General features: G+C 33.5%; 1 protein-coding gene across 2 annotated transcripts in view; it reads right to left on the bottom strand.

The window, feature by feature from the left end:
* LOC134720998 (sortilin-related receptor-like) overlaps positions 1-23477 on the bottom strand; it is a 70954-nt gene that overhangs the window by 21134 nt on the left and 26343 nt on the right. For both annotated transcript variants that reach the window (XM_063583633.1, XM_063583634.1), the window contains 13 exons: positions 22725-22951; positions 21790-22063; positions 20746-20884; positions 20281-20475; positions 19691-19810; positions 19027-19143; positions 18282-18407; positions 17405-17650; positions 15797-15952; positions 14237-14362; positions 12462-12575; positions 10333-10467; positions 3450-3581 (listed from right to left, as the gene is read on the bottom strand). In XM_063583633.1, coding sequence (XP_063439703.1) covers positions 3450-3581; positions 10333-10467; positions 12462-12575; positions 14237-14362; positions 15797-15952; positions 17405-17650; positions 18282-18407; positions 19027-19143; positions 19691-19810; positions 20281-20475; positions 20746-20884; positions 21790-22063; positions 22725-22951 — 2107 coding nt within the window. The remainder of the gene's footprint in view (positions 1-3449; positions 3582-10332; positions 10468-12461; positions 12576-14236; positions 14363-15796; positions 15953-17404; positions 17651-18281; positions 18408-19026; positions 19144-19690; positions 19811-20280; positions 20476-20745; positions 20885-21789; positions 22064-22724; positions 22952-23477) is intronic.

Raw genomic sequence — 23477 nt, 5'->3', positions numbered from 1 at the left:
GTAGCTTTATACGACCGCACAGGTTGAACCCTGAACGGTTGGGGCAAGTATGGACACAACATTCAAGCTGGATTCAGCTCTAAATTTGGATTGTGATTAAATAGTTGACACAGCATAGGTTTCTGACACAGAATGAATGTGTTCTAATGAACTTATTTTTTTTGTTTTCTCTTACAGCAATTCACTATGCTGTTGAATATTAATCCTCTCAAAAAAGTTTGAAGAAATTTTCTTTTTATTTATGAAATTTCCAATGAGAAAAATTGAACCCAATTTTTTAATCACATCCCCCTTTCCCTTATTCCAAAACTAATCTCAATTAAAATATTCTATTGGAGTTTGCAACAATAAATACTCATTTAAATACATCATAAAATATTAAGATGTAAAAAAACTGCGTGTTTTCACTGAATGGTAAAGATTATTTAAATTTATCAGTTGGTAGTAAAAAGTGAATATACATTGTATATTGTATATAACAAAGATTTAAGTTGATTCTGGACAAAGAAAGATAACTCCAATAAAAAAAAAATCTTGCTATTGCACAATAATGTGCAATAAGATATTTCTTGCTTAATATTCTGGACAAAGAAAGATAACTCTAATTAAAACAAAATTTGCTATTTCACAATATTGTGAAATTAGATATTTCTTGCCATTGCACAATACTGTGCAATTGAAAAGACTTGCTATTGCACAATACTTAATATAATAATTTTAGATCCTGATTTGGACCAACTTGAAAACTAGGCCCATAATCAAAAATCTAAGTACATGTTTAGATTCAGCATATCAAAGAGGCCCAAGAATTTAATTTTTGTTAAAATCAAACTTAGTTTAATTTTGGACCCTTTGGACCTTAATGTAGGCCAATTTGAAAACGGGACCAAAAATGAAGAATATGTAATACACAGTTAGATTTGGCATATTAAAGAACCCCATTTATTCAATTTTTGATGAAATTTAATTTTGGACCCAGATTTGGACCAACTTGAAAACTGGGCCAATAATCAAGAATCTAAGTACATTTTTAGATTCAACATATCAAAGAACCCAACCGATTCATTTTTTGTCAAAATCAAACTAAGTTTAATTTTGGACCCTTTGGACCTTAATGTAGACCAATTTGAAAACGGGACCAAAAATTAAGAATTTACATACAAAGTTAGATTCGGCTTATCAAAGAACCCCAATTATTCAATTTTGATGAAATCAAACAAAGTTTAATTTTGGACCCTTTGGGCCCCTTTTTCCTAAATTGTTGGGACCAAAACTCCCAAAATCAATACCAACCTTCCTTTTATGGTCATAAACCTTGTGTTTAAATTTCATAGATTTCTATTTACTTATACTAACGTTATGGTGCGAAAACCAAGAAAAATGCTTATTTGGGTCCCTTTTTGGCCCCTAATTCCTAAACTGTTGAAACCAAAACTCCCAAAATCAATCCCAAACTTTCTTTCGTGGTCATAAACCTTGTGTCAAAATTTCATAGATTTCTATTAACTTAAACTAAAGTTAAAGTGCGAAAACCAAGAAAATGCTTATTTGGGCCCTTTTTGGCCCCTAATTCCTAAAATGTTGGGACCAAAACTCCCAAAATCAATACCAACCTTCCTTTTATTGTCATAAACCTTGTGTTAAAATTTCATAGATTTCTATTCTCTTTTACTAAAGTTAGAGTGCGAAAACTAAAAGTATTCGGACGACGACGACCAGGATGACGACGACGCTGCCAACGTGATAGCAATATACGACGAAAATTTTTTCAAAATTTGCGGTGGTATAAAAAAACGATGTTAAACTTTACTTTATAATGAATTTGATGTTCTGACGTGAACTGTTAAAATTGGCAGTGCATCATTCAAAGTGTGCACATCAGCGTGCTCATATCTGCCTTAGGCTCTTTATTTGGCTTCAATTTTTAAAATAGAATAATAAAGTACTAACACCACACATAACTGTTTAATCCAGGTTTTTATTATAAAAAGAGGTAAATTAAGAAAATGTTAGTTTTGTCGCCTTAGGCAGAATAAATAGTACTGTTTTCCCAACCTGGATGTTGACTTGTCAATGGTAAAACATGGACCATAAACGGATACCTAAAATCTGTGTACGTTTACAAAGCAAGACTGAGTGAAGAAACTCTTTCCATGTTATTTCTTCAACAAAACACTTGAAATGAACGTTAGATACAGGTATCAATGATATTTTTAGCATTTTTGAAGAAATGAAGGATGCATAATTAAATTTACCACCTGTGCACATGCGCACACGTGTTCTTGTTCATGCAACGTAGTTCTGACGATTTTTCATTTAAAACCTTTTTAAATGTTTCATCAAATCATGTTTATAAATGCATTTATTATAATTTAATCTTTTGGAATAAATCAATTAGATACAAACCGATGAGATGTACGGAAATAATTGTGAATAGACCGATTAATTTATATGATGTCCGGTACTGAAAATTATAGTTTATCTGTCATCTGAACAGGTAGTTTTCAGCTGGCCAACAACTAATTAAATTAATTAGAAAGTATTGAAGTAAGGGTTGTTTTGATAGTAATTTATCATCATGTCACTTTTATGACTGGAAGTGTGTGGCTGTTAAAGGCAGAAATTAAGGTCAAAAAGATGGCGAATTATCTTAAAAATAAACTGACAGAAAAAGCCTTGAAAAATAAAAAGTAGATTTTGCCCAGCGGGCCTTTTTAATGGACATTATACAAATGACCGGCATATATGACCATTTTGGAAGCCTTGTATTAAATATATGAACTGACTACCAATATTGCTTTGAAATGAATGGAAGGTCTCCTTGAAAAGTGAGAAAAGAAGGATTTTCCTAATAGAATTGAAACAATTCTTTCATGTCATGCTCTGTATTCATTATAATATTGGTATACTTTATAACTACCAATACCTTCATATACAGTGTAATCTATATTTTGGAATACACTTAAAGACCAGAAAAAAATGTTGGATTAAGCAGTGTTGGTATACTCAGTTTCTTTTTCTGCAAGGATAAGCATGTTGTGAGACCATTAAGGTGGTACCTAACACTACAGGGAGATAACTCTGTAAAATAAGCTAAACGTTTTAATTACGTTGTGTTGTACAGGGAATATTAAGCTTCTCAATAATCAAAATTGTTGTTTGTCAAACTGCTATATAACCAGTGTATTTTTTCTGACAAAACGGTTGGTTCAAAATTTTTGAAATTTTTATATACTTGTTTTAGGGTCAAAGTAAATACTTTGTCAAAATTTAATGAAAATTAAACGAGCCAAATAAATTTTAATGAAAGTGTTGGGTACCACCTTAAAAAGTATCTGTTAAAGCAGATTGTTGGAATACTTAGGTATTAGATTAGACAGGTTTCACTGTATTAAAAATTAATGAGATTTCTGAAACACGATAGCTTTGAGGTATATCTAATGACTTACGATTTCCACAGTTGTATTCATCCTCATTGTTTGGACAATTGTATGGCCCATCACATACATTCAGCCAACGTACACATGAACTGCTGTATTTACACTGGTAGTATTTAACTGGGTCACAGACTGTTGTGTTGCCTAAAAATACATTACCGGTATAACAAATTAGGTTTTACAGTAATATAAAATTTCTTGAACTTTTAGTTTTCACTGTGAAAGTTACCAGTATGTTGGCAATGTTACAAACTCAAAAAAGTTTTTTAGTTTTCAATTGAAGATCCCATAGTTTGTTTCGATAACAAAAATGGCACATCATTCAAAAATGAACATTCATATCAAAATTAAATATAGCATTCACGATGACACTTGCTTCTACAAAAAAAGCACACAGGTAAATAAAAGAAAACTTTTTTTTAGCATAAAAAATGTAGTTATAAGAAATGAATGCTACTTTTGTGTAATTCATTAGTGTGTATAAATGATGATCATCAGATCATGCATATATTTTAAAATGAAGCATGGATGAAATGAGCTTCTGTTAACAAAGAATTTATTTCTAAAATAAACAAGAGGCTCTCAAGAGCCTGAATCGCTCACCTTAATTCTTTTGGTTAAATCTCTCATCAATGATTATTTTGGCTTTTCAATTTATCTAAATGTTTTTTGGATAATCCTATTTTCTTCAAAAGCAAAAAAAAATCATTTTCTCCTATGTTCTATTTTAGCCATAAAAGCTATGTTTCTAGACATACAAGGAAATAAAATATAAAATTTATACTAGATACTATGAAACTCATTTAGCCTTAGTTTGGCTGAAATTGATACAGCAGTTTCAAAGGAGAAGATTTTTTAAACTAAGTCAACATGATGAACACATTGTGAAAAAAGTCTTTAAAGGGCAATAACTCCTTAAGGGATTAATCGACAATTATGGTCAGATAGACTTATTTGTAGATCTTACTTTGCTGAACATTATTGCTCACTTACAGTTTATCTCTATCTATTTTAATAGATAAAACCAAAAACAGCAAAATTTCCTTAAAATTATCAATTCATGGGCAGCAACCCAACAACAGGGTGTCTGATTCATCTGAAAATTTCAGGGCAGATAGATCTTGACCTGATAAACAATGTTACCCATGTCAGATTTGCTCTAAATGCTTTGGTTTTTGAGTTATAAGCCAAAAACTGCATTTGACCCCTATGTTCTATTTTTAGCAATGACGACCATGTTTGTTGATAGATCAAAACTTCGGATACAATTTATAAACTAGATACCATAAGGAACATTCAGTTAAAGTTTTGAAGTATTTGGCCCAGTAGTTTCAGAGGAGAAGATTTTTGTAAAAGATTACTAAGATTTACGAAAAATGGTTAAAAATTGACTATAAGGGCAATAACTCCTAAAGGGGTCAACTGACCATTTTGGTCATGTTGACTTATTTGTAAATCTTACTTTGCTGAACATTATTGCTATTTACAGTTTATCTCTATCTATAATAATATTCAAGATAATATCCAAAAACAGCAAAATTTCCTTAAAATTATCAATTCAGGGGCAGCAACCCAACAACAGGTTGTCTGAATCATCTGAAATTTCAGGGCAGATAGATCTTGACCTGATAAACAATATAACCCTCTCAGATTTGCTCTAAATGCTTTGATTTTTTGAGTTATAAGCCAAAAACTGCATTTGACCCCTATGTTCTATTTTTAGTAATGGCGACCATGTTTGTTGATAGATCAAAACTTCAGATACAATTTATAAACTAGATACCCTAAGGAACATTCAGTTAAAGTTTTGAAGTTTTTGGCCCAGTAGTTTCAGAGGAGAAGATTTTTGTAAAAGATAACTAAGATTTACGAAAAATGGTTAAAAATTGACTATAAAGGGCAATAACTCCTAAAGGGGTCAACTGACCATTTTGGTCATGTTGACATATTTGTAAATCTTACTTTGCTGAACATTATTGCTGTTTACAGTTTATCTCTATCTATAATAATATTCAAGATAATAACCAAAAACAGCAAAATTTCCTTAAAATTACCAATTCAGGGGCAGCAACCCAACAACGGGTTGTCTGATTCATCTGAAAATTTCAGGGCAGATAGATCTTGACCTGATAAACAATATTACCCCATGTCAGATTTGCTCTAAATGCTTAGGTTTTTGAGTTATAAGCCAAAAACTGCATTTGACCCCTATGTTCTATTTTTTGCAATGGCGACCATGTTTGTTGATAGATCAAAACCTCGGATACAATTTATAAACTAGATATCCTAAGGAACATTCAGTTAAAGTTTTAAAGTATTTGGCCCAGTAGTTTCAGATGAGAAGATTCTTGAAATAGTTTACCACGACAGACCACGACAGACAACCAACCAAGTGATGGCATAAGCTCACTTGGCCCTTCGGGCCAGGTGAGCTAAAAAAAAATTAGCTTCCAATAAAAAGACATCTGCAAAATCTATTTTCCATGAGCAAGTAGTTTTTTTCTAAATTTGATGATTACCAATATTTGTATAAAACAATTCCCTAAAAGTAACTTTAAGAATGAAGAAAATCTCAAATAGTTCTGCATTATTTCATGCATTTTACTTTGTGTACATTAACCAATATATTTCATATCTTATCCCATAATTTATGTAAGAAAGGTTATTTCAATGTAGATCTAAGGTACACTTAGGTACATTTAGGTGTAACTGTTTTTTGTAATTATTTTAATGCAGGTGAACCTCATAAGGCCTTGAAGGCATAAAACTTTGCTCAGAGCTCAGAGCACAAAAATCATGCTCGAAACATGAAATGCAGTTATTTGATTGGTTGATTTTTGAGTCTGAGAACAAAAATCATGCTCAAAAACATGAAATCCAGGAATTTGATTGGTTGATTTTCGAGTCTCAGTACAAAAATCATGCTCGAAAATTTTCTGACCGTGAGGCCTGTTGATCATACCTGAGACAGGGGTACACTAGTAAATCAACTTACCAATGGTATCAACTACTAATATTTCTTTGCGTAATATGAAGTAATTTGGTTTAAGACCTTTATATAATTCTTTTGGGGCCTTTTTCTAATTATCGAGGAATCACCAAAGCAAGTTCAACAGTTATATTTAGATATTATTTATCATTATGCTTTTGTATCAAGGTTGGCAAAAAAGCGGTCAATACTAGTATTTACCATGCCAGTGGTAAATACCGGTAATTACCGGGAAATACTGGCAAATACTGGGAAATACCGGCAAAAACTGGTCAATTGAAATTTTGAGTGGTCATTACATTTTGTACTTTAAAAAACATTCTTTAACTGGTCAATTATAATCTCTATTAATAATTAAATATAGAAAGTGTTCAAATCATTTTTAATGCTTTCAATTCTATTTCTAAATTTTGTAATTTCAAACAGGGATCTATATAGATTAATGTGTAGTAAAAGTTAAAAACTTTTTGTCCCTGCTTCAAAATTTCCATTTCCAGCATGATGAAGGTTTTGTCACAGAGATAGACAGGAAATAATTTATTGTTTGAGGGAGTCTTCATATATCACTTTTATTACTTTAAACCCATGTACTGTCAACTTTTATTGGGGGCTGTTGTTTTAGTAATTAAAATTTCACACCTAGCAATACCAGGTGATAGGTAAAAAGACACATGTAACTTCATCTTCTACCTGTAGTTTTATTTACCTTGAGTTTTAATTACCTTTCTCTAACTCAATGGGAATTTATCCCTTTCCGAACCCATTGTATAAAAAAATTTAATCAACGTGTGGTTGCTGGTGATCTCAAAAGATCATGGGATGATTTTAAGGGTCATGACCTTTTTAGCTAACTGAATGAATCAAAATATGATAACAGGTGTTAATGAAATTGACAACTTCGTGCAATGTGAAAGGCACTCGAAGGGGATTTTCGGTTAACAAAAAAAGCAAATGTCTTTTTAATCATTAGAGAAACAGATTCTTACATAGTTACTTGTGGATTATCGGATTTATCCAATCTCGATAGTTAAATTATAAATTTTAAAGTCCTCGCCGAGGCGGCTCGGACTTTAAAATTGATAATTTAACTATCTCGATTGGATAAATCCGATAATCCACTGGTATCAATGTAAGAATCTATATGTAAAATCATACATTTTGAATAAAATAGTGATTTATAAATATTGAAATAATACATGTACATGTAATATGAATTTTTTTATATATATCTTAAGTATACAATATCATAATTCATAATAACTAAATTTTAAATCAGTAGGAACAAGGGTTTGTATAGTACTATACAAATCCTTGGTAGGAATAAGTGTTACAAATGAATAAAACATATAAAATTAATTAATTTTATAAGCTGACACATGCATAAATATTAAAGTATATTTAACTTTTTTATCAAGTTTTTACTTCAATTAATAGTAAAAACAACAATGAAAATTTCAATTGACCAGCATTTGACAGTATTGACCACTTGGGGAGTATTGTCCGGGGTGGTAAATACCGGTAAATACCACTGGTAAATACCAGGGGTGGTATTTACTGCCCAACCTTGTTTTGTATGGAAGTTTTTTTTGGGTCTAACTCATATATTTTGTATTTATAGATTGTGATTCCACAATTGTGCTGATAATTTGGACTTAATAAATAACTAAATAACAATTGATGTAATACCTCACGTGTTATTTAAAAATGGTTCGGTGGGTTTCTCAATTCATACCCGTCTTCAGTTGTCTTAAATTGAACTAATCAGAAAAGTTTTTATTTTCAGATGATCAAAGCAAAGGAGAACATAACTGTAAATTCATCTTAGACAGGGATATCCAACACGTATATTTACCTGAGGCAGAGGAACACTCTACAACCTGTTCATCGCTGTAAATTCATCTTAGACAGAGATATCCAACACGTATATTTACCTGAGGCAGAGGAACACTCTACAACCTGTTCATCACTGTAAATTCATCTTAGACAGGGATATCCAACATGTATATTTACCTGAGGCAGAGGTACACTCTACAACCTGTTCATCACTGTAAATTCATCTTAGACAGAGATATCCAACACGTATATTTACCTGAGGCAGAGGAACACTCTACAACCTGTTCATCACTGTAAATTCATCTTAGACAGGGATATCCAACATGTATATTTACCTGAGGCAGAGGAACACTCTACAACCTGTTCATCACTGTAAATTCATCTTAGACAGAGATATCCAACACGTATATTTACCTGAGGCAGAGGAACACTCTACAACCTGTTCATCACTGTAAATTCATCTTAGACAGGGATATCCAACACGTATATTTACCTGAGGCAGAGGAACACTCTACAACCTGTTCATCACTGTAAATTCATCTTAGACAGAGATATCCAACACATATATTTACCTGAGGCAGAGGAACACTCTACAACCTGTTCATCGCTGTAAATTCATCTTAGACAGAGATATCCAACACGTATATTTACCTGAGGCAGAGGAACACTCTACAACCTGTTCATCACTGTAAATTCATCTTAGACAGGGATATCCAACACGTATATTTACCTGAGGCAGACGAACACTCTACAACCTGTTCATAACTGTAAATTCATCTTAGACAGAGATATCCAACACGTATATTTACCTGAGGCAGAGGAACACTCTACAACCTGTTCATCACTGTAAATTCATCTTAGACAGGGATATCTAACATGTATATTTACCTGAGGCAGAGGTACACTCTACAACCTGTTCATCACTGTAAATTCATCTTAGACAGAGATATCCAACACGTATATTTACCTGAGGCAGAGGAACACTCTACAACCTGTTCATCACTGTAAATTCATCTTAGACAGGGATATCCAACACGTATATTTACCTGAGGCAGAGGAACACTCTACAACCTGTTCATCACTGTAAATTCATCTTAGACAGAGATATCCAACACGTATATTTACCTGAGGCAGAGGAACACTCTACAACCTGTTCATCACTGTAAATTCATCTTAGACAGAGATATCCAACACGTATATTTACCTGAGGCAGAGGAACACTCTACAACCTGTTCATCGCTGTAAATTCATCTTAGACAGAGATATCCAACACGTATATTTACCTGAGGCAGAGGAACACTCTACAACCTGTTCATCGCTGTAAATTCATCTTAGACAGGGATATCCAACACGTATATTTACCTGAGGCAGAGGAACACTCTACAACCTGTTCATCACTGTAAATTCATCTTAGACAGAGATATCCAACACATATATTTACCTGAGGCAGAGGAACACTCTACAACCTGTTCATCGCTGTAAATTCATCTTAGACAGAGATATCCAACACGTATATTTACCTGAGGCAGAGGAACACTCTACAACCTGTTCATCACTGTAAATTCATCTTAGACAGAGATATCCAACACGTATATTTACCTGAGGCAGAGGAACACTCTACAACCTGTTCATCACTGTAAATTCATCTTAGACAGAGATATCCAACACGTATATTTACCTGAGGCAGAGGAACACTCTACAACCTGTTCATCGCTGTAAATTCATCTTAGACAGAGATATCCAACACGTATATTTACCTGAGGCAGAGGAACACTCTACAACCTGTTCATCGCTGTAAATTCATCTTAGACAGGGATATCCAACATGTATATTTACCTGAGGCAGAGGTACACTCTACAACCTGTTCATCGCTGTAAATTCATCTTAGACAGGGATATCCAACACGTATATTTACCTGAGGCAGAGGAACACTCTACAACCTGTTCATCGCTGTAAATTCATCTTAGACAGGGATATCCAACACGTATATTTACCTGAGGCAGAGGAACACTCTACAACCTGTTCATCACTGTAAATTCATCTTAGACAGGGATATCCAACATGTATATTTACCTGAGGCAGAGGAACACTCTACAACCTGTTCATCGCTGTGGTCAATACAGTCATTTTCTCCATTACATAAAAGCTTGTTGTCAATACATTCCCCATTAGAACATCTGAACTGAAGACTGGAGCATGTTGCATGCCCTAAGAAAAGAAAAATTTGAACTGGTTACTGGTGCAGTTTGAATTTCCTAACTAAAGAAGCATTCAAACTGATTACTGGTGCATGTTGTATTTCCTAAAACAATATGAAGAAAAACTAGAGGCTCTAAAGAGCCTGTGTCGCTCACCTTGGTCTATGTGAATATTAAACAAAGGATGCAGATGGATTCATGACAAAATTGTGTTCTGGGGATGGTGATGTGTTTGTACATCTTACTTTACTGAACATTCTAAGAGAGCCGTGGTGTAGTGGTTAGTGCATCGGACTACTAACACAAAGGTTCCTGGTTCGATTCATGTTTGGGATGAAAATTTCAGGAACTCAATTTTCGGCTCTCCTTTGACACCATTAGCGAGTATGGTCTTAAGGAAACGATGATAGTCCGTCGGGAGGGGACGATAATAGGCTGACCCGTGTTAAGAGAGAGCCATATCTCTTGCACGTTAAAGACACCCTTGTAGATTTCGAAAAAGAGTAGGCTAATGCCGCTACAAGGCAGCACTCGCACCCGCAAAGTGGAAAGGGATTAATATAAGTTGCAAAACTTGTTTCCCAATCCACTCTAAATAAATATGTTTAAAAAAAAAATACTGATCATTCTTGCTGCTTACAATTATTTTTATCTATAATGAACTTGGCCCAGTAGTTTCAGTGGAAAATGTGGAAATTTTATGAAAATTGTTATAAATTAACTATAAAGGGAAATAACTCCTAAAGGGGTCAACTGATCTTTATGGTCATGTTGACTTATTTGTAAATCTTACTTTGCTGAACATTATTGCTGTTTACGGTTTATTTCTATCTATAATAATATTCAAAGTAATAAACCAAAAACAGCAAAATTTCCTAAAATTACCGATTCAGGGGCAGCAACCCAACAACAGGTTGTCCGATTCATCTGAAAATTTCAGGGCAGATAGTTCTTGACCTAATAAACAATTTAACCATGTCAGATTTGCTCTAAATGCTTTGGTTTTTGAGTTATAAGCCAAAAACTGCATTTTACCCCTATGTTCTATTTTTAGCAATGACAGCCATATTGGTTTGTTGGCCGGGTCAATGATGATTGTGGCCAAGTTTGGTCTAATTTGGCCCAGTAGTTTCAGAGGAGAAGATTTTTGTAAGAGTTAACAGAGACGGACGACAGACGCCAAGTGATGAGAAAAGCAGCTCACTTGGCCCTTTTGGCCAGGTGAGCTAAAAAATTAAACTGGTTAGTGGTTCTTAGATTAGAATATTTCAAACAAGTGTACTTGGGTATGCTGTTCTAAGAATAGAAACAGTTCAATTGCTTACAGTTCATCCATCGAAAACATTTGTTTGTTCAATACTGAACAATTAACAAAAATCAAAAGCCATTTATTAATTAAATAATTGAGGCTCTCATATTTGCTATTCATTTGTGAAGAATTCCATGTTATAACCACCATTTTGGATTGACCCAATAAAATGGAAGATGGAAATCAAACATCAATATCATGATCATGAGGTACTTGAAAAAAGTAAAAATGTTCGACTTTTTTTTGTCAATAGGCATACTTTAAATCCAGAGGCTTACTGTTTGCAGACTTGTATCTACTGTGTGGTATAACCACTTATGCCTTGAGTAAGCCACCCTATGCAGGGAAATTTTGATTGCTTAGCTTGAGGTTCAATATTATATAGTTTTCCATTGACATACTTTGAGCTGGAGTTGTTTCCCTTTGTTACCATTATTTATTATCTTTATTTTACTACACAATAGAATTGAATCTTTAATGGTTTGACCAAATAACAAAATGGAAAATAACAATAAGACTTAATTTTAGTAACGAATAACAATATGAAAATTAAGTAGGACTACTTATTTTCACAACAGTTTATGTTTTGAAGTTTTTTAAGAGGTTAGATAGCAATTCTTCAGATCAATAAAAGTAACTATGGTTACCTGTAAAGTTGATTTTAGTCCCCCTTTGAAACAAATATTATTGTTTACCTGTACAATTGAGTTCATCTTCTCCACCCTCACAGTCGGGGTAATCATCACATATAGCCCCTATGTCAATACACGAATTATCTTTACACTGAAACTGAGATTCACGACAAGTACCTAAAATTAAACAATTAGAATTACAAGCATTCTGTGAGTATTGCATGGCTATAAATAGTCTTCAACCTGTTATAAATCCATTGTATTTGTACAAAATTCTAACTTGTCATAGTGTAAACTATATAACAAATATCAAGTCAATATCTTTACATATGAAACAAGTGAAACTGCGAGCTACTGCTCACTGATGATACCCCCGCCGCAAGTGGATAATATTAATAGTGTAAAAATATGCAAGTGTTCGGTAAAGAGGAAGTTGTCAAGTGATGAATCTGAAAACGCATCACACGGTATAGCTGACTTATATAAATCCTGAAACTAAATTTCTGAAATCCTTGTATTGTAGTTCCTGAGAAAAATGTGACGAAAATTTTCAACTTGGCTATCATGTGTAAAATCATACAAGTGTTTGGTAAACAGGAAGTTGTCAAGTGATCAATCTGAAAGCGCATCACACGGTATAGCTGACTTAGATAAACCCTGAAACCAAATTTCAGAAATCCTTGTTTTGTAGTTCCTGAGAAAAATGTGACGAAAGTTTCATGGGACGGACTGACGGACGGACGGACAGACTGACGGACGGATGGACAGACAGACAGAGATAAAACAGTATACCCCCTTTTTTAAAGCGGGGTATAAAAATAATGTGTGAAAAACTGATTTTCTGGACTGACAGATGGTCAGGAAGATATACAGATAGGCAAACAGAGTGCAAACCTTAAGTCCCTACACCTTCCTCAGTAGGGTTTTAAAAATGAAAGCAAAATTTCATATCAAACACAGTTCCTTCAAATACACAAGAATAGGTGAAGTTTGTAAAAACTAGATGTGTCAAAGCGACACAAATGGCCCTGTCCCAAAAAGTTAGAAAATCTGCAATTTCAATATAAGCACATGTAGACACAAACATGATGGTAGTTTCACATATTAGAAATCAGCTCAAAATCTGGAGGCGTATAGAAGAAAGTCTGTATAACTGTGATTTTCAACAATTTCTCAAAGTCCAAAGACTATAAATTCGGCAAAAAGTAGTGGAGCAGAACAAAACTTAAACTTGATCTGTAACTCATCATGGTTAACTCACATACCAAAATTCAGCCCAATATCTGAAGGCATTTAGAAAAAAACCTCTGTATAATGGTTTGTTGCGTAATGGAGGAATTATGGAATTTCGGAATTACGGAAAAGGGTAAAAGTATATGGCACCAACAACTTCGCTGCAGGGGCTTAAAAACCTTGATGTGTTGGAACGACACGAATGTCTCAGAAAGTTAAAAACTCTGCGATTTGACAACACATTTAGACACAAACATTCATGGATAGTATCCAGATCACAAGACCAATTCTATTTAGGTGAAATATTTCCTTGATCAAGGTAATTAAATTTCAAACTAACAGCAAACAGGAAGTGGTATACTGCAGATCTAACAAGATGTGATGAAACGACGTGAAAATCAGCATAGCAGAACCAAATATTAACTTTATCTGTAACTCATTGTAGTGGACTGAGAAAACCCAAACTCTGAAGGCATTAAAAAAAAAGATTGGTAGAGTTTGTCAGATAATTATATCAAGAGTCTTGAAGATGTCAATATGAATATTTTTTTCTAAATCAGTGGTTTTTTTTTTTTAAAGAAAGTATGAAATATATTTGTACTTACGACAGTTAATTTCATCACTTGAGTCGAAACAGTCAGCATAACCATTACACTTTTGATTTTTCTGTATACATTGGCCACTATTACATCTGAACTGGTAACTAGCACATAATGGGGAAGCAGTAGTACCTTAAATTATAGAATTAGGTCAAATATTAACATACGAGACTTCAATCAGAAGAATTATTGAAAAAAATAAATGGGGAATGTCCATGTGTCTATGGCACACAGACGATTCCCCTTGTATATAAGGTTATAATTGGACATAACTAAAAAACTGTAAGATTGACTCTATCCAAGTTTTTACTTGAACAAAGTTTTGTGGAAACAAGCTAGGTGTATTAGTTTTTAACATTTGCTTGAGACAAACTTAAGCTAGAGAAAGGACATTTTTCCTTTGTAAAAGGGCATACATCTAGAATGGTTAAAGTGACGCTACAAAAATTCTAACTTTATCTGTGTTTTCTGGTACATATATAAGTGTCATTCCTGTTTGGTTATGCAAACTAAAGTTATAGAAAGGAAATCAATTTTGGGACATGCCTACAGATTTACAGACTGACCGACAGACAAAGGCAAAACTTAATGTCCCCTCTGATGAGGCATAAAAAGTATAACATCATCTGGTTCTGTATTCAACCCCCTATTAACTAATAAATCAACTCTTTGAGTTTGTTGCTATTATCTCCACATTCACCAATATGGTCACATGACCTGTTTCACTACACTTCCCCCTAGGTACTTACTGAATCCACAGTTAAGTTTGTCACTATGATCACCACAGTCATTAACATGATCACATGACCTATTTCACTACACTTCCCCCCAGGTACTTACTGAATCCACAGTTAAGTTCAACACTATGATCACCACAGTCATTAACATGATCACATGACCTGTTTCACTACACTTCCCCTCGGGTACTTACTAAATCCACAGTTAAGTTCGTCACTATGATCACCAGTCATTATCATGATCACATGACCTGTTTCACTACACCCCTCCCCCAGGTACTTACTGAATCCACAGTTAAGTTCGTCACTATGATCTCCACAATCATTAACATGATCACATGACCTGTTTCACTACACTTCCCCTCAGGTACTTACTAAATCCACAGTTAAGTTTGTCACTATGATCACCACAATCATTAACATGATCACATGACCTGTTTCACTACACTCCCCCCAGGTACTTACTGAATCCACAGTTAAGTTCGTCACTATGATCACCACAGTCATTAACATGATCACATGACCTGTTTCACTACACTTCCCCCCAGGTACTTACTGAATCCACAGTTAAGTTTGTCACTATGATCACCACAATCATTAACATGATCACATGACCTGTTTCACTACACTTCCCCCCAGGTACTTACTGAATCCACAGTTAAGTTCGTCACTATGATCACCACAATCATTAACATGATCACATGACCTGTTTCACTACACTTCCCCCCAGGTACTTACTGAATCCACAGTTAAGTTCAACACTATGATCTCCACAGTCATTAACATGATCACATGACCTGTTTCACTACACTTCCCCCCAGGTACTTACTGAATCCACAGTTAAGTTCGTCACTATGATCACCACAATCATTTACATGATCACACCTATTGGACCACCAAACACAATTACGATTGTTACATTCAAACTGCCAGAAATGACAACGAGAACCTGGAGTTCTTGGTGTTGTTGATGTCGTAGGTGGAACTACAATGTAAAGTACAATAATCACACTAACGTCAATTAAATAATCAATTTCAATATTTTTTTTTTTTTAAAGTACTCATGTAGTTCTTTTAGATGAGTATTCTAATATATAAGTAACACTATGATAAAAGCAAGAATATGTGTTAATTTGACACTATCTCTACTCACTCACAAAATCAAAAATCTGGGTCAAATGACATCTTGTACCATTCACACTGTTTTTATGAGCAAGTTCACATAAGATTACAATTCAATATTATGATGTAATTTAAAAGAACCAAATTTAAAACAGACTGAATAAATGGAGAAAAGGTCAAAATCTCTTTTGTATTAAAAGTGTCCTGATGAAGCTTGCCTTGCAGGCGAAACATGTAGACCATAGCAAATAAAATTGCAGACCATTTGAAGTGTAGTTGTCAATTTAGAAGTATTATTTTAATGTTGCATTCATTTGCATAATTTGACAACCAGGCATACCAAGGTATCCACTTCAGGGACTCTATCTAAATGATTCACACAGGCCTTGGTTCACCTCTTGGAGTTTAATTTAATATTATTTATTTGTGAACCCCTGCATCCGAAATGGAACCGCCTTGCTACATGCGCCGATCTACAGGCCACCAGCATATTACATGGACCAAGGAATATTCCATACTTGAGACGAAATAACAACTGAACAAGATGACCACGATGTCTGATACCACCTTAACATCTATAAATGATAGCAGATTTAAATGATAGCAGAAGAAACGTACCACAGGTGCCAATCTTAATAAATGATCTACTAGGAATAATTCCCAACCATGCCATTAAACAGACCAACTACTGCAAACGATCCAAAAATTATAGTCACCAAATATTAATTAACAAGGGAACATTTTCCGAGAATTTTATTATCCATAGCGGCGACCATAATCTTCCTATTGTTGCCGACACGCAAGGGAGTAGTAACCTCCAACAATGGCCAGGTTGGGAGAGAAGCCTTGCGAAGTGGTAGGAACCATGGGAAGTTCGTCCAATTAGATACCAAGCCTTTAGAACAATTTCATGTATCATATAATAGTAAAACGAACTCAATTTACATTGTAAAGAAACTTTAATTTTCTATATTTATCTTATCTATTTATAACTCTGTATTTGCTACTTTCACTTTTCATTGTTTCTCTCACCATGACGACGTCAAATTCAATGCACCACTTTGAGTACTTCAGGGATGAATTTCTGTATAAAAATTGTCCTGATAAAGGCTGCCTTGCAGGCGAAACATGTAGACCATAGCAAATAAAATTGCAGACCATTTAAAGTGTTGTTGTCAATTTAGAAGTATTAATTTAATTTCATGGTTCACCTTTACCAACGAAATCAACGAAAATTGGTATCCAATGAATAATAATGTATCCACAGTATTTTTTTAATTTCTATACAACCATTTTATCTACACAACACCCATACCTGTAGTTGCATTACAGTTCAATTCATCTTCACCATTATGGCAATCTCTACCCCCGTCACACTGCCATGTGGCATATATACACTGGCCATCGTCACATCTGAACTGGTACGGTGTACAGGTGGTGGACGTACAGTTAGCTTCGTCTGACCTGTCTGTACAATCGTTGTGTCCATCACATCTCTGGGCCCAGGGGATACACTTAGGCTGGTGTGCCAAACAATGAAACTCATCATCAGTACAAGGATCTAAAATATATCATAAAGCTGTGAATATAAGATTGAAATATGCTGGACAATCATGATTAAAGGATGACCTATTTATATCAACCATTTCATCAGTAATATTAATCAAATTTAACATTTAAAACATTTTTTTTTTAAATGCTATTGATGTTAAACACAAAGTGTATTGTTTTCTGATGACACAATTATACAGGGTTCTTGTTTGGTTTCCTTTGACATGCCTTAACATGCCACTGTAAAATAGAAGCAGAAGGGGACAATGCAAATTGTGACTGTTTATTCAGAAATTGTTGCAAGGTTTCTATTATTGCTAATAACAAGGAAGCTATAAGAATCGCAATAAGAATTCATATTCTGATATATATGCATATATATAGATATAACTTTCCCTGACGTTGCAATTAGTGATCTCCCATTTTGGTCCATGTTTTAAATTCTCAAAAATAAATGCATACAATAATTTCTGAGTTTTTGGAATGCCAAAGAAAAGCTGAATCCTCTGATCCTTTCTTTTAGCAATTTTTTTTTTTAAACATGTAAAAGTTTGACAGTGTTCCATTAACCATGTTAACCCTCCTTTTAAAATAGCTGGATCTGCTGCCTGTTAATTACAGATGACATAATGATAACTGACCGGTAATTTGACAGTCCCTTTCATCTGACCCATCTCGACAGTCATCATCAAAGTCACATGTCCAATTACTGTTGATACATCTCCCATTATCACAATGAAATTGATCTGCTGTACAATTACTGTAAACTGAAATCAAAATTATCAAAAGTCAAAGAATATATAAATCATCGTTTTTACCTGTATTCGAATATCTTTTTTTTTGTGGATCAAAACAGTCAACCAAATGGTTAACCCTTGTATCAATTTCAATTCAATTCATTCTTTTCCTTTAATAGCTGAACATGCCTTGTTTATGAGTAACCTGTCTTTCAAAGCTAAGAGGTTGAATTGAAGGTCACACACATTGATAAAGATTCTATGAGGTCAAATTATTCACTTGCAAGTGAATAATTAATCAGCAATGTTTTTAAGCTTATTTTGACAAAAAACTGAACCAAACTGGTTGCTAAAAGTAAATTATCAATCACTTCAATATTTCACTTTCAATAATGATTGAAAAAAATTAAATATTGCTAAAAAAAATGTATTTTATTGATAAAAAAATGTATTTTATTTAAAAAAAAAATGTATTTTATTTATATCTTGATAAGTTATGTCTCTTTATAAGTGCTGTATTTCTTTATAAATCATAAACACTCATTTGAAATATTTCTATAAATAATTTTTAATTGGTACATAAGATATAGAGATCAGTAACAAGGAGCACCACTTTTTTCTGTGCTAAGGGAGGTAATATTTCACATACCACAGCCATCTTCATCAGACATGTCACCACAATCATTATCAAAATCACAATGCCACTTCATTGGTATACAGTGGCCAGTGCTACACTGAAAGTTCCCAGCGGTACAAGTTTTATACGCTGAAAAAATATAAAATGGCACCTGTATGAATATGATTAAAACAATCAAGGTTACTATTAAACATGCATTCATAATTTATTTTAAACTAATAAGTTATGTAACACCAAATTGATGTTTATCTATTTCACAGTGGCAGTCAAGCTTCAACAATATGTAATATAATGTTTTTTTTGCATTTTAAGAGTATTGTATAACAACAGGAAGAACAGAACTCTTTTCACCAGCCCTAGTAAAACTTGATTTGTGACATCAAATCCCCAACTAAGGCAAGTAATTTTTCCAGAACTTTTATTCCTTTAATATCATGTCTGTATACATGTTACTTACATAGCTGTCTCTCCTTCTAGTTAGCACTGAAGGGTTAAGTTACTTTCATTTTGCAGTGTGTTTTAATCAATATTAAGAATTGAAATTCACTAATTACAATTATGGACAAAGTGAGATTACTTCATTTAGAAATTTTACCTCCTATTTCTGTTTTTAAAACAAGTCATGATTATTATCATTAAGACAGTTGGAATCTGCAACTGAAGTGCCATTACTTACGACAATCCATTTCATCACTGCCATCAGAACAGTCATTGTCACGGTCACAGAACCAGGTGGAGGGAATACAGTCTCCATTTTTGCACTGGAACCTTCCAGCTGTACAATTACCTTTATCAGCTGAAAGATGCATTTTATGATTCAAACTATGTTATTCAAATAATATTTCATTTTTTTTTTTTAAATGAACCTGTCCAACATTTTATGGGCTTTGCTCATTGTTGAAGGCCGTACAGTGACCTATAGTTGTTAATTTGTGTGTCATTTTGCTCTCATGTGGAGAATTGTCCCATTTGCTATCATACCACATCTTCTTTTTATAAGTACCTAGTAACATTGTGTATCTCTTGTTCATTTTAAAAACAGCATATAAATATGGGGTTATGTCAGTAACAAGTACTATGTTACTTCATCAGATAGGGACTTGCAAATTCTTCATGAGTTTTCAACTCTTGGTCATTGTTCTCCTCAATTTTTGAGGTTTGAGAAGAAAAATTGAGAACTCTGTCTACATTTTTTCAATATTACAGACAAATTTAAATTTTTAATTTTGTAGTGAAAATTAACATTCATGTAACCTTTATACTAACAGTGTATGCAGGTGCTATTCTCTAATTCTTCTCCTGGAGGACAGGTACATTTCTCGTCACTTCCGTCAGGAGAGATGATAAGTTTTGGCATCAGCTCGTCACATTTACATGTCCTATTATTAGCATTTTTCAGTCCTGGCTTTGGCAGACATAACTGTGAACACCCACCATTTGATTTACTGCATGCAGTTGAATCTAAAACATATAATTCAAACATTTGTGGATTCAATTATTTTCGCAAGTTCCAATTTTCGTGGATTTAAGAAAACTTTCATTTTTCATATATGTTTATGTGACAGGAAGAATAACTTAATTCTACTACTTTTCTTTTTAATAGAAATAGAAATAACTACGGTTGTTTTAATGATTACAAATAAATCTGAACCTCGTTACCAAATCAATTCAACAATGCACCCAGTGGAGTTACAAATACAATGGCTTGGTGAATTTCTTTAGAATACAAACCATGCTGTGACAAATAATCTAATATTTTTAGGTCCATCACATCGTCAATATCAACCTTGACTGCCATAATACCACGTCCAGTCAGCTTGTTAGCAGAATATATGGCTTTTTTCAACCAATCACTCCAGTATATCTTGTCCTAAAAATAAAAGTTGGTTGTTGGTTTACATTAAAATAAATATTTTTACCCTACTGCACAATCACCACTTCTGGTTATAATTCACTTATATTTTTACAGTATAATAAACATATGTACAAAACATCAAATGCACTCCTATTTATTTTTGTAGAATAGTACCACAAAGAATATCCAATGTGTGGAAATTAAAAAAATTTTGTTACATCTTATCTCATGCAATGGTGGAACCTTTTAATAGTTATCAAAGGTACCCGGATTATAATTAAGTATACCAGACACACGTTTCGTCTACAAAAGACTTATCAGTGACACTCATATCAAAATATTTATAAAGCCAAACAAGTACAAAGTTGACTATTTATGTGTTGCATTCAAAAATATGAATTTTAAAGCTTTGTGGTTGCTGAACAAATACTTTGAAAGAAACAGAAAGAGGCAAACATCTTTGAAAAGCTATCCCCACAAAAAATAATGTTTCTACAGTATATACAAATTTCTAACGAAATGGTATATGTAACAAAAATTGTCAAGCCTTGAAAATATGTCTATTTTCATAACAGAAATTTAACAAGATTTTGCATTAAATCTTTAATTTAATTTTAACAAGAATTGAAGCCATCCTTATCTGAAATCAACAACAAGATTTAAGATTTTCAAAACGATCTACACAGACATTAAATCATTGTGGATTCCTTTATTTTCGTGGATACCAATTTTTCTAGGTTTGGGAAGATCTTGCATATTTGATTTCGTGGTTTTGCCAAGGTCTGCATACATTCTTATAGAAATCCGTTGAATATTGTAATTTGAGGTTCCTGAGTAATCAAAAATTTGTGAAAAATTGGTATCCACGGAATAATAATCAATCCACAGTATTTCTTTCCAGTATACAACATAAAACTTACTTTATAAATACCAATGGCATATGGGTGTGGTACTAAAGAAGTCCCATGAACCAACCATTTAATTTCACTGCCATCCAAGTTAGCCGATGAAATTCTGTCGAGATGGGCATCAGTCCAGTAAATCTTCATCTCTCTGTGATCTATAGTAATACCATTTGGCCAAAAAACATTGGATGTGCCAGTAACGATGGCCTTTATTGTAGTTTTGTTTCCATCCATTGAAGCCTTCATGATCCTTGGATTTTCTCGAGACCAATCTGTCCAATACATCCAGCTGCAATATAAATATTTAATGTTAGCTACATGTCTAGCCCTCATAGTTATCACTGTAAAAGGTACCCTCTGGAAAGTTTAAATTAATGAACATACAGTTCAGATACTGATTTTTGACTGCCAATTTTTTGTCAATAAATTGTTTAAAGGCTCAATAACTAAAGTTGAATCGGACTGCAACATGTGCAACAGGCATGTTTGTGCTATTCTGTTAGACCCTTTTTTATGCATGTCTATTTGAATAAATTTCACTTATTTGGCTTCACAAAATGTATGTCTTCACCATATCTGATGGAGGTCATCAGAGGGAATTCTAAAAAATTCTCTCCTATATTAATTCACTTTAACATGTTATTCTGTGATATTTTATAGCTTACTCTACTTCATGGGTTTTTCCTATTGTTGAGTCTGCATGTTAGCCTTTTAAAATTTACATCCTAGTTCTTTGTTCTATGGTGGACAATTATCTCACTGACAATCATACCACATTTCTTCATAGTACAAATATCTGAGTTATAGTACAGATATGAATGTATTGCTCTTGTGTAAAACTTCCGCTTATTTTCTTGCAAACACAATTTCTTTATGTGAAAAGATCCTTTTTCAATTTGTGAACTTGTGTGTGAACCTTGAAGACTTATTTGTGTTGAAAAGCAACATACCCAAAATGTGGGTCAAGAACTAGACCTCTTGGTCTGTCAAGATGTGTGTGATCTACAAGTCTTCGTCTAAACTGTCCATTCTTCCTTGCCACTTCAATTGATTTATTTACTGAATCAATCCAGTACAGATTGCCACCAGTCCAATCAAATTGCAAGGCCTCTACTGTTGACATGCCACGCCCACTAGCAACTATAGACATGTTACCAGTACCACTTAAGCTCATTTTCTGAAAAGATGAATGGGAAATCATATTACCAAATTGCTTTTACAGAAGGGATGAAGAAAGACACTCTTTCTAAATCCCTGGCTATCAACTTCCTCTTTTTTCTATCCTGTAAGTTTACCTTTCTTTTAAAATTTCAACTTTCATTCTTAAAGAAAGATTTTTTATTAGTAAGTTCCCTGTGCTCTCACAATCTTATATCCTATCCAATTCTACATTCTTGAAAGAGAATAATTTTGAGTATGATTTTACTTCATTTTAAAAATATTTTAGAACCTAACATTAATGTAAGTCTTGACTGGAAGGACTGATAGATATAATATATAGCTCAAGTACATACATGACCAAAACTTATCCAGATGTCGATATTGTTGATGCTGTGTTTGGTGAGACAAATATCAAAAGGTGTGTATCCATATTGATACAATGTCATCAATATTGAAACTATATATCTTGTCGCAGACATACCTCCCAAAGTACTAATATAGAAGAAAGAAGGTGTCACAGTTGTAGATTTGTCTTTGTGAAG

The sequence above is a fragment of the Mytilus trossulus genome, chromosome 6, assembly GCF_036588685.1.
Source record: "Mytilus trossulus isolate FHL-02 chromosome 6, PNRI_Mtr1.1.1.hap1, whole genome shotgun sequence".
Taxonomy (NCBI): domain Eukaryota; kingdom Metazoa; phylum Mollusca; class Bivalvia; order Mytilida; family Mytilidae; genus Mytilus; species Mytilus trossulus.
This window is presented reverse-complemented; position numbering and strand designations above follow the sequence as displayed.